Here is a 12276-nt window from a genome sequence, read left to right on the forward strand (position 1 = left end):
TCGACTACGACCCAGTAGTCGTGGGGCGCAGTGTTTTGGACGTTTCGACTATTGATCGTGTGATTGAGGTTCGAATCCCAACTCTCTCCGCATTGCGTGTATCCTTAAGCAAGATACATTACTTGTGTTTGCCTCTCTCCACCCAGGTGTGTAAATGGGAACCCAGTTAGATCAAGACACAACTTTGCGCTGATTACTAGCTGCATTATGGGAGTATGTATCCATATGTGTTTAATCCAAAAAAATGACTGGGATAATAATGTTCAGCGCTTAGAGGTTTCACAACATTAGGCGCTATATAAATCCAGGATATTATTATTATGTGGATGTGAACGTCGTGCACTCAAATCTAGTCCTAATTTGATACCAACCTGGAACACCACCAAGATAGAATGCTTGGTTGTTTGTATTTGTTGCTGTTGTGCTGCCATCACCGTCACCATCTATGCCTGGTATATTGTCAACAAGAATGGAAACAACTGATCTCTGCTTAGAAACTACAAAACAAAAATGTAACCCAAATAGTTTCATTGCAACCGCATTTTTTAAATTGACATACCACTATTATTTAAATGTATTCATTATATCTATAACCTACTGATTCTACCCGAATTGTTTTTATTTATCTATACTTTATTATTATTATTATTTATACAATATTATTATTATATCCAGATACGTTTCATCAATATACATTAACTTTTCACAGTTTCTTATGGCAAGAATCGCCATATTAATAATGCTTAATCTTCCCAAACAGCTGTCTAACTACACCAAATTCAATGCCCATAAAAAAATAATTTTAGACTGGAGCACCTTTTAGGCAATTTTTAGCAGTTTTAATAGCAAAGTGGCAAATAAAACTCTAGTTAAAATGATATATCAGCAGCATTCATTGGCAAAACAAATAATGATTTGACTTACCAATAACAGAATGCCACTGGCCATCACACAAAGACACACCAGTCTGGTCACTTGTTGCCTCGAATGGACCATTACCATTGTCAGCACGGGCAATTAACTGCCCTCCAACAAGTTCAACAACAAAGAAATCGAGTTTAGCACGCACAGACATTATAACACCATCAGTTACTCTTGGCTTGATTTGGAACTCTACATTGAACTTCCTATAAACATTCAAGTTATCGCCTGTAATACGAAATAATCAGAAATGTACATGAAATCATTCCCAAAAAGTATGAAAAATGTATTCAAACTTGTGTTTAAAAAGAAACCAGCTTTGCATTTTGTGAACAGAACAAATATTGAAATTTGGCGTTTGAGTGGTATTGTAAAACTACATGCTATCACAGCTGTATAGTAGTAGCAATAGTAATAAACATCACATTTTGGGAATGGTTTAATTTTAGACAACATAACTAGGAGGAGTGACACAGTTGCAATCTTAGGACCTGGATCTAGCTCAGGTTATTTTGTTACTATGTCATTGAAGTAAAATTAAATGCAATAAAAAAAAAGCCAGCCATGCCACTTTTACACATTGTCTATAAATATTAATACCAGTCACTAAAATAACAAAACAGATGCCCTTTAACTTACTTATAATTATATAGCCATCATTAACAAAAGTTCCATCTTCCATTGAACCTTTGCATTGTGTGATTCCAAACTCTGTTTTCTCGCTGGCAAGGTCCACCAATTCACCATTAACATTGAATGTTAAATTCCTCATACAACCTACAAAGCCATCACGGATCTAAGAAACAAAAATAGAAAATAATAATAAATTAATATTTATTTCTATTGGTTGGAGGCAATCTAACTCAAGAAGTCTACACTAGCAAACTTTAGTTCTGAAATGCCAAGAAAACTCCCAAGTTCGCAAGAGAAGTTTTCAAAAGTTTGCTACAGCAGACGTTATGCTGTCCACCAAGTTTAGAAATAATCATGCCCGACCAATAAAGTTCAAAGTATTATTTACTTACGGGCATGTCGTTAGCTACTATTTCTTCTGGTAGGCCTCCTACGTATTGTTTACCTATATTGTTCAAAAACTTTCCAGTGCCTGGGCTTTCCCCTCTTACTTCTACTACACCATCAATACGAATTTCTCCAATCTGTAAATTTCTTTGTGCCTCAACCTAACATCAAATATATATAATAATTATACTGTGTATATATATATATATATATATGCAAGCAAAATATATAGCATCAACTAATGGCAATAGGAAAGTAAAGAAAAAGATTTCTCTTGTTTTAAGTTGTGTCAACATGCTGATTTCTGGTTTAATGGATTACTTTCATAGTTTGTCACACATTTTAATATTTTATTTATTTAGATATTTGTTTTCTTTTTTTTCACGCTGCTACTCTAGCCAGCTACGTTATAGTATCTAAGGCCGACAGTTTTGAGACTTTGTCAACTTGACTATAATTTATAGATCCCAGCTGCTGGACCCAAAAACCGTCTGGGAAAAGAGAGTCTATGAGGGCTCACGGTTGAAAGATTTTGGATTCTCGCCCTTTGATTGGTTGACGCGAATCAACAGACTGGGAAAAATTTCTCACTTGTACCACCATGAAGTCACGTTGTCTCTAGATGGTTTTTAGTTGCATGCCTACAGGTTGTGGTCACACACACACACAGCACATTAAAGTTCAAAATTGACCATTTTTAAATGGGCATGCGATTCATAATTAAAGAACTATCTTTGATTTGTATGTATTTGATTAAAGGACATCTTTTTATTAATTAATCATAAATATATCTGAAGAAAGAACAATGATTAATTTTAAAATGTTGAGCAGCGTTTTTTGTAAGAAATATTTCATGTTTAAATGGTGGCCGTGAATTAGAGATTGGTCAATCTTATGGTGACCTACCACACACTGTTTTATCTTTATAGTATATTTCATGTTTTTTTTGTTACTATTTATATACAATGTGTGTGGAAAACAAACAAATAAATTACTTACAAAATGCCATTCACCATCATTGACAGTAGATTCACTTTCAATTACGCCAACACCTGAACCACAATCAAACCTGAATACAATCCTTCCATTTAACATATTAACACCTACAAAGTCAATCGCTCGTCTGTCAGCAGTATAGTATATCATTGCATTTTGTGCTGTTGTTTTGATTTCAAATTGCAAAGTTCCTCTGAAAAAAAATATGGTTTTCTGTTATAGTCACACTAATTTTTCACCATAATGATCATATGCATTTTTTAAATGTCACATCCTGGATTATTGTTGGGTTTCGTCGCACAACATTATCATATTTCTATGTGCTAGCCATTGAATAGAACAATTACCTGTTAAAATAAATGAAATCAATTGAAAATTCCACAGAATAAAATATTCTTACTCTTTTCTGAGGTTTGTTTCATCGTATATTTTACCATCTGCATACTCAATCCTACTGAAAGCTTCGCTGCCGAACATGATGGCGCCCCTGTCTGCTGGATCAATTATGGTGGCTTCGCCAGGTGCTGGTGGTTGAAGAGCACATGTTTGTAGTTGCATTGGAGTGCTCGACAACACTGATGATGCAGTGGTAAAGGGTGGTAACGTAACAATGGCTGGCTCTACCAAAGTTGTCACTACGCATGTGCCAAAGTGTGCATTGTCATCTTCTAGTCTATCAGCGAAACTTAAAAGACTGAAACAAACAAAATTTTGAGAATATTCAATGAACATTTATTATTTGTTTTAGAACAAACTTACTATGAATACATAGGCTAGACTTAATACGAAAGCTAATAGTAAGTTTTGTTGTTGTAAATGAATACATTGTTTCATGGTTTTCACAAGCGCCTTGAGCACTTTAGTGGATATGTGCGCTGTATAAATCTTATTATTATTATTATTATTACATTATAACATTATTATAATGATTATGATGGTTTTATTTGTGATTCAGAAACTTACCTTGTGTCTAATATTACATCTGCTATACAACCAATAAAGGCAATATTGCTCTGAGAACCTCTGCCTAGGACAAGTGGACCTCCACTGATAGAAAAGGCACTTTCTGAATTGAAAGCATCAACTTCAACATCATCAACATAGAGAGTTATCCTATCAAGAAAACATGACATCATATTCTAGTATTCAAATTTTTATTCACTAAACGAAATGTTTTTGTATTTATATAGAGCTTTTAACAAGATTGTCCCAAAGCAAACATCATTGTAGATTTTGAAACATTGGTATGTGAAAAAAAAAACCTTTTGGAAGGTTGTTATTTGGAAGCAACCACCTAAAGATTGAGGTGAATCTTATAAAACATTGCGAGGTCATATTGTTAAAAAATGCATATTTTGCCCCATTATAATTACAATACTTTAATAATAATACTATCTTCCAGCTCCTTCCTATGTGCATGTTATTAATCATTATTTTGATATGAAATGCAACTCTATTGACTGACCTATTGCGTTCTTTAAGCAGCGTAATTACATGCCAGTTACCATCACTGACATTCACATTATGAGACAATGAAAAGTCTGTTGATGACGACCCTCGACCTGTTACTTGCAGTGTACCATCCTCTAAGAATGCTGATATATGCTGTAAGTAGCAAATACAAATGTTGACAAATTGATCAATTTGATTGTGTAAAAAAGACTTATTTATTACCTCCTTAATTTTTGTCTATAATATTTGTGTGCGAGTATAATATGTGTAGTCTATTAGCAGGATAGCCTCAAAACTCAAAGACAGATCTTTATCTACATTTAAACTACATATAGATATATGGTTACGGAAAAGTGCATTACAGTTTGATATTTTACTAACTTTATACAAATTTTTAGCAAATTTAAACCACTGAAAGGTATTGTATACTACAATGACTCCATTAAATTTGGAGGCAATTTAAAAACGAGTCTTAAGCATTTTTTAAATTTGGAGGTATGTAATCTCCGATTATTCTAGTTTTTGGTTATTTATATATTTTTTTTGATACAAACAAGCATTTGGGTTTTAATTACCCTAAAAAATAGTATGTAGTATGTTAAAAAAAAGAAATATTTAGTTATTTTGACTTGTTTTAATGTATACCTTTGAATTCTCTTTGACTTCAAATATGACTCCAGCACTTTCAAGAGTGCGGAAACTGACTACCATTCTGAATTCTAATCCTAATGTAACATCCGACATCTTGACAAAGCCTGGACTTTGTAAATTCATCATTCGAACATCCTACAAAAACGAAATTATTAAAAATATCTACACATATCGTATATAGGAAAATGAAAAATGAGAAAAATTAGTATGTATATAAGACCACACAGATGTATATACTTATGTGATCTACAAATTATAACTTACTTTAAAATACAAATTAATATTCTACACATAATAATGTAAAAAGGTATGGGTACCAGATACATAAACGAGTATAATCTATAAAACTACACGTTCAAATCAAGATACAGAATGTAGTGTACAAGATCCATTATTTGAACATTGGCAAGTGGTTTACCTCTCATAGAAATGTACTGTAGTCCTATCTACACTAAGTTAAGGTAGGTAATATTGGTAGTAGAGGTTATGAAAAGAGTAGATGGTAGGCTTAGCCTTAATTTAAAATGAATAGAAGGCACAAGTGTGGGTAACCAACCTACTATTACCCTGCAAAGATTATATATTCACTAGAATACTCACCCTGTGCTGGCAGCCAAAGAAGAATCCTTCCGATAAACCAGTATAATCTTGTAATTTCTTTGTGACTCCAGATATACTTACATCACTAAGACAACCCAAGAATCCTTTACTGTTCACTACATTGCTATTCAAAAAGATAGATAAAAAAGATACATTGTTACATCTCCTTTAATCCTATTTTAACATGGTAAATTTACGATGATAAAATCATCTAAATACTATAGCACGCTTTCTAGACCTTTTATCGAGTATATAAAAGGTAAAGAATAGCAGATGTTCACAAAATCAAATCATAAGCATTATCAAGTCTGAACACATACTTATTGCCTCTCTGGCTGTTAAATGTCTTTTCAGGTTAGCACATAATAATTACCTGTGTGGAAACTTTGTTGGATCGAGTAGGCCACCAATTTGAATAAGTGCTTCTGTTTCTGTATCATCTGGTAATGTTCCTTGTGCAGTTACTAATATACGTTCATCACTACATTAAATTATAATCATTGCAATGATCGATATGGTGATGTTAGCAAACAATTTATGTACAAATAAAACTATATTAATTCTTAAATAGAACATTTGTGTGATTCAACTGGAAATGGTTGACAGCAATCACTCCTCCAATAGTTTCAACTTCTACCTCTCCGACGAATAATATTGCAAATTGCCAAGGGTATCCATAAGTGAATTTATTATATACAATATATATTAATATATAGGTGGCAATCCTGTTTACAAACCAAGTCTTTAGGAGCAGAATTGTCATCTGATGGGAGTTGAAACCAGGACCCCAAGATTAGGAACCAAGCTTCTTAATCAACAACTTTGAGAATGACTCATAAAATTGTGCTTTTGAATACAGTAACAGATTTTTGTATTATATAAATAACAACATACTTAATTTCAAGATTTCCTTTTAGTCCATTTCTTCCAAATATAACTTTGTAAAACTGATCATCATTGTAGGCTTCTTTACTTTCTATCTCCAGTGATACATCATCACCATTCTTGAAGTTCATCACAAGATGTCCGTTCCTGAGGGACAATGATAGGAAGTTCTGCTCATCGCCAGAATAGAACAGTAGACCATTGGCAGCAATTGACTTGAATGCAAGTTCCACAACAGTATTTTTATTTGTAGAGAGTGTTAGTGTGTCAAGTAGGAGATATGCTTCACCATCAAACTGACCTATGTTTGACTGATCTTCACTGGTACTAAAATATCAACAAAAACAAACCAAATACATAAAATAGAAAAACAAAATTTCAGTAGAACTAATACCAAAGTAATTAATTAAGGTTAGTTAACCTTATCACTATGTACAACTGCGTATAACCGCTACCAATAACCTCCAAAAAAATCCTTGAATAAATCATGAATTAAATAAATACTAACACTGCTTGACTAGTTGCTTGGATTCCTGTATACTCTTCAAAGTTCCATAATCCAATGACATGGTTATCAAAGTGCATTCCCTGTACTGTACCACGATATGAGGCAGCAACTACGCCATCAGGTATCTATTACATAAACATAACATGTAGTCATAGGCAGTACAAAATAGAAGAATATATCATTTTTGTCTAGCTGTTCATTTTGATTTAGCTTTTTTGCTTATTTCTCATTTGAAAATATATCTTTATTAGGAAGCTTTTAATATGTGACGATAAAGAGTCTATGAACCAGTTACATCATGTTATGTATTGTGCACTTGAACATTGGAATGTAATTTCTAACTAGATTCCTTCATTTTGCTGTATTCAGGTCAAGGCGAGCAGTTAAAAACAAACGAGACAAAGATGCTATAAATATAATAATTAATATAAAACATTTTAGTTTGTGCTGGGAAATTGGTGTGGGTGGTAAAAATCTAAAATTGCAGACGAGGCGAGCGCCTCAAAACTGCAGACTAGGTGAGTGCCTCATCAGCCTCATGCTGGCAATGGCCCTGCAGGTGATAATTAACAACAATATCTGTAGGTTCTAGTTTCTCACTAAACTTAAGCTCGCTATTAGAACGGTTATGTGTCTACAGCTATGACAATCTCAATTGTCTCTCCCTGCTGCCGATGCGACTGAAAATTGAGACAATAGTTTTGCAATATTATTTTGGTAGATTTTATACTTAATACAGGTGACAACATGGTCTTTTTAATGATGCAAGAAAACACAATTAATACTTACTCCTTCAAATTCATTTGGAACGCCTCCAAGGAAAAATGATGCATCTGGGCTAAGATGTAAAATAGCTGCGATTGAATTTGATTGCTGTTCAACAACGTCATCCTCTTGATCAGGCGTACTAATCTTCAGTGAAGCTGCACTTGCCAATCTGTAAAATTGTACAACAAATAAACATGTATATGACATTAGAAAATTAATAAGATGATTTGTTGCTTTGTTTAATTAGCGATGGAATGTTATGGTATATTATTACTGTATTATTTGAGATAATGCAGTGAAAATGTCAACATCTAAAAATGCATTAAGGCATGTACACTACTCACGATAAATAACAGTATATAGAAAACTATACATTATTATTAGATTAGCCAACCCTTTTTGATTGGTATACTGTACATAACATTATAGATACTCATCTACACAGAGCTAAATTACACAAAAAACAAAACAAAAACAAAAATGTCATCATTTTGCATGACTTCACTTCAGACCAGTATGTATAAATAATATAAAATATACCTGGTGACAGTGACTTCATGCCAGAATTCATCATTAACATTCCTGTTTGAAATCAATCGAGTAGGTTCATCCTCGCCCAAACGATAGATAACATTTAGACGTCCATCCACAATTTCACTTGCTACAAAGTCATCCTGTAAAAGATACATCCAATTAAAAAATGTTAAATCAATCAAAGGTCAAGTGGTTCAGACATTCCAATCCATAGCTGCTTGAGGCATGAGTTCACAACCAACATGGTTTTTATGGGGTATTGAAGTACATTGTACATCAATTGCTCATAATATGAATTTTAAACATTATAGTACATGTTGGGAGATGAGAATGGTGTCAATGTACTGGATAGATAGAAAATTTACACTAGTGTATGGCTTCCAAAGGATATGACAAGACACAAAGAATTTTATAGACAATGTTAACATCCAATACCAAGCAATTCAATAATAAGAAAAAAAACTATATTGATCTTTGACATATGGAATTACACATGTGTTGGCTTTATTTATTTAAAGGAAATTGGACAAGAGAAACTGACCTGTTTAGTTGGGCCTCCATTGAAGAAGAGAAGACCATCGGTTGCATTGTTGATGTTGAAGATGGTCTTGGTGTAAGTAGTGTCACTTGCTGGCAATGATCTAGCTTTCACATATGAACCTTCATCTGAGAATGCCACTGCTAATTTGATCTAAAAAAAAAGAAGAATTTTAAAGTATTTTCTTCAGTTGATTGGCATTTTCAGCTAGGCCTACTATACAAGATTCATTCTTACCTGATCTGCAGCTCCTCTGGCCTGCTCCACAAGTCGTTTGATATCACTTATGTCAAGTTCAATACCTTCCTTTCCAGCATCAACTTCATCAGCAGTAGTCTGAATACTCTGTATAAGGTCTCTTGCAGCTGATATTTGTACCCTTGAAGACTCCACTGCAATAAATAATTGAAACAGATCCTTTATCAGTAAGAAAATTGAAAGTAGGATAGGCTATCATTTTTTGGGACATCCCTATTCAGGAGACATTTTATCGTAAAAGGAACAGGAGGAAATATATGTTTTGACACTATGAAATTCTTTTGCAATTTACTTATAAAGCTTATGAAAAAGAAAAACATGTATGACTGGAAATAATATGGATTTTATCATGTGAACTTGTTTATTGAAATAAAAAGAAAGAATCCCTATTCAGAGGACACCTCCTTTAAGAGGATACTTTGTTGCATCTCCAAGGTGTCCCTTTAACAAATAATAAACACTTAAAGCATGCTTCATAACATTGAATTCTACATAATGCTCATCTCTATTGTTTTATTTGAATGCATGTTTTGTGATAGGTAACAATTGACTTACATTTGTCTTCTGCTTGTTTTAATGCGTCATTTGCAGCCGTTACGTCTCCATCTATGCTAGCCAATCTATCAGAATATTCTCCAAGCTCTCCTTGCAGCATCTCCACCAACTGCTTGGTTTCACTTGCAATGTCGTTTGCTTGCATTGCAGTAGTAACAGCCTCTGACGCTGCATTTGAATCAACTAAAATTACGAAAACAATGAATTTAAATACAGTTTGAAATAGTACCAATGAAGGTTTAAAGCACAAGGTATCATGTCTTCATTATGATCAACAGTAATTTCACATTACTATAGCATGTACATTAGATTAGACAAGGCTATATATAACTCATTCAGATTCATTTATAGATCTACCATTAGCTAATGATTTGTCATGCAGTTGCTTTTTTGTTTTTGTTTTTTTGTTTAGGGGTTGGTATTTTCTGATCCCACAATCAGTTCTTATTTAATGTTACCATTTAAAGTTATTGTTAATGTATGCTGCTTTTATTTATCTCGGTTTCAAAATGAATGTTGAATCTAAACATACACTCTTCTGTGAAATAAGGGTAGTTTTAAAACTTAGATCGACTTACTAGTTGGTAAATTAGCAATTGCATCTCGTATCATACGCAGCTGATTGCTAGTTTCATCATTTGTGTTGCGTAGTTCTTCCATACTTATTCGGGTTGCTTCCATCTTTGGTGCAAGGTCTGAAAAAAAAAACCATTCATACTATTTAGTAAGCAATAATCACTTTTTAGAAAACATTGTCATTTGAACTAACATACATTGGCGATCAAAAAACATAAAAGTAAATTAAATCACATGTAATTAGCTAAGAGATCCATCAGTGGTAGCATAGGGCATCTACACATTAAGAAAACGGTGTACACCCCTTGGTTGAAGTAACCCTCACTTTTAAAATTCTGTCTCGTTCTTAAGGAACTAAACGTTATAACAATGTTCTGCAAGGAAAACACTAATTGTGAATTAACTTCATAATACATGTTCAAGACACAAGTAACTCTGGCTTGCACTCACCATTGACTTCTTCCTTCAGTTCTTCTGTGTTTTTCTTTTGTTTCTCTCCTTTCCTTAGCAATCGTTGAGCTGCTTTAACTACTCCTTCAGTCTACAAAAAAGAAGTTTATTTTAATTTCATTTGATTGAATATAATACAAATAGCTAGTGAACTATTTGAGGAAAAGTTATGTAGATTCAACATTTGAAAGAAGGATCTCAAGCATCTCAAGAATCGCAATATCGGTAATACTGTAATATACAAAATTTGTTACCACTCCTTTACATAGAAGATAGTAATTTTACACTTTACGTAGTGGTACACAAATTGCAAAAGAATCTAAAGTTGAGATATAAATCTTCAAACTTACATCTTCAAGAGCAGTTTCTGCTGCAGTATTCGCTGTACCAGCAGCAGCACTAGCACTGTTGATAGCTTCTATAATATCTTTATACGCATTTGCAGCCTTTCTAGCTTGTTCTGCATAAGCTGTGCCGACTTTAGACAATTCAACAATTTCCATCGCATAGCTGGTGAGGTTGTCAGCATGTTCACCAGACTGAACAACTAGAGGTCTTACATTGTCCAGCGCTATTGCCAGAGCTGTAACAACTGGTTGAAGTCGATTGATGCCTTCATCCAGACGGGTGTAATCGGTTTCAAGTTTAGTGTATGCATCGTTAGCATCCAGGAGGAACTGACGTGCAAGATTGAGCAGATCAAATCCTTTAATGATGTTTGAAGTACCATTATTGAATGATTCAATTGCAGATGCAATGGCAGCCTATAAAGAGAACAAAATGATAAAACTGGTTCTGCTGCTATGACAATAGCCTTGATTACTTGATAATATTCAAGATTAATAATTTCTATATTTTGTGTTTATACATTCTGTATTTTGTATTAATATTAATCAATATTAATAATACATGCCATCTGTCTAAATTGACATGGCTAAACCTTAAAGACATCGGTTGGTAGAGATTACACCCACCACTTACGCAAATCACAAATAGAGCAATATCACAAGATGTATATTACATACCTGTACTGCTGCTGCAGCAACAGAATTTGCATCATTAAGTTGATTTGAAAGTAGGCTTAGATTGGCTGCCTGCTCACTCAGGTCAATAAGTTCCTGTAGTTGGGCTATTACATCATCAGTGCTTCCAATCACAACAGCAATTTCATCTAGGAGTCCCTGAGACAGCTTAGTCAAATTCTTTGCAGCTTCTAATACTTTAATTTAAAATAAAAAAAGTAAAGATGTATTGTCCCTCAAAACCATGAAAAATCATGAAAGATTTGAATAGGCTATTTTGTAGTTTTAATAAATAATTCAATTCCATAGAAAAAAAAACTCCAATGTTGTTCTCGCTTACAAAGGATGTGGATTATCCACTATATTGGATCCAAGATAGCGGATAATGTTCAAGTTGTATATTATGTTCAAGTTGTATATAAACATTCCCATGCTTGTGTGGATGAATGCAGTAGGGAAAATGTGTACACAGTCATGTAGATTTCAGCTTATAACAAGATCCATATTAGCAGGATCAGCTCTGCTAACTTTGCAGAAACACA

The 12276-nt window shown here is 33.5% G+C and overlaps 1 protein-coding gene across 1 annotated transcript in view; it reads right to left on the bottom strand.

The window, feature by feature from the left end:
• The window catches only part of LOC144845908 (laminin subunit alpha-like), a 41576-nt gene that overhangs the window by 1755 nt on the left and 27545 nt on the right, over window positions 1-12276 (bottom strand). The window contains exons 47-68 of the mRNA XM_078703417.1: window positions 11738-11931; window positions 11063-11476; window positions 10713-10803; window positions 10265-10381; window positions 9687-9869; window positions 9111-9265; window positions 8877-9026; window positions 8342-8475; window positions 7823-7970; window positions 7034-7158; window positions 6535-6852; window positions 6014-6121; window positions 5641-5764; window positions 5035-5175; window positions 4403-4542; window positions 3901-4050; window positions 3338-3631; window positions 2941-3130; window positions 1947-2102; window positions 1561-1717; window positions 925-1149; window positions 372-497 (exon numbers count right to left, since the gene is read on the bottom strand). Of these exons, the coding sequence (XP_078559543.1) occupies window positions 372-497; window positions 925-1149; window positions 1561-1717; window positions 1947-2102; window positions 2941-3130; window positions 3338-3631; window positions 3901-4050; window positions 4403-4542; window positions 5035-5175; window positions 5641-5764; window positions 6014-6121; window positions 6535-6852; window positions 7034-7158; window positions 7823-7970; window positions 8342-8475; window positions 8877-9026; window positions 9111-9265; window positions 9687-9869; window positions 10265-10381; window positions 10713-10803; window positions 11063-11476; window positions 11738-11931 (3840 nt within the window). The remainder of the gene's footprint in view (window positions 1-371; window positions 498-924; window positions 1150-1560; window positions 1718-1946; window positions 2103-2940; window positions 3131-3337; window positions 3632-3900; window positions 4051-4402; window positions 4543-5034; window positions 5176-5640; window positions 5765-6013; window positions 6122-6534; window positions 6853-7033; window positions 7159-7822; window positions 7971-8341; window positions 8476-8876; window positions 9027-9110; window positions 9266-9686; window positions 9870-10264; window positions 10382-10712; window positions 10804-11062; window positions 11477-11737; window positions 11932-12276) is intronic.

Source organism: Antedon bifida, chromosome 6, assembly GCF_963402885.1.
Source record: "Antedon bifida chromosome 6, ecAntBifi1.1, whole genome shotgun sequence".
Classification (NCBI taxonomy): Eukaryota; Metazoa; Echinodermata; class Crinoidea; order Comatulida; family Antedonidae; genus Antedon; species Antedon bifida.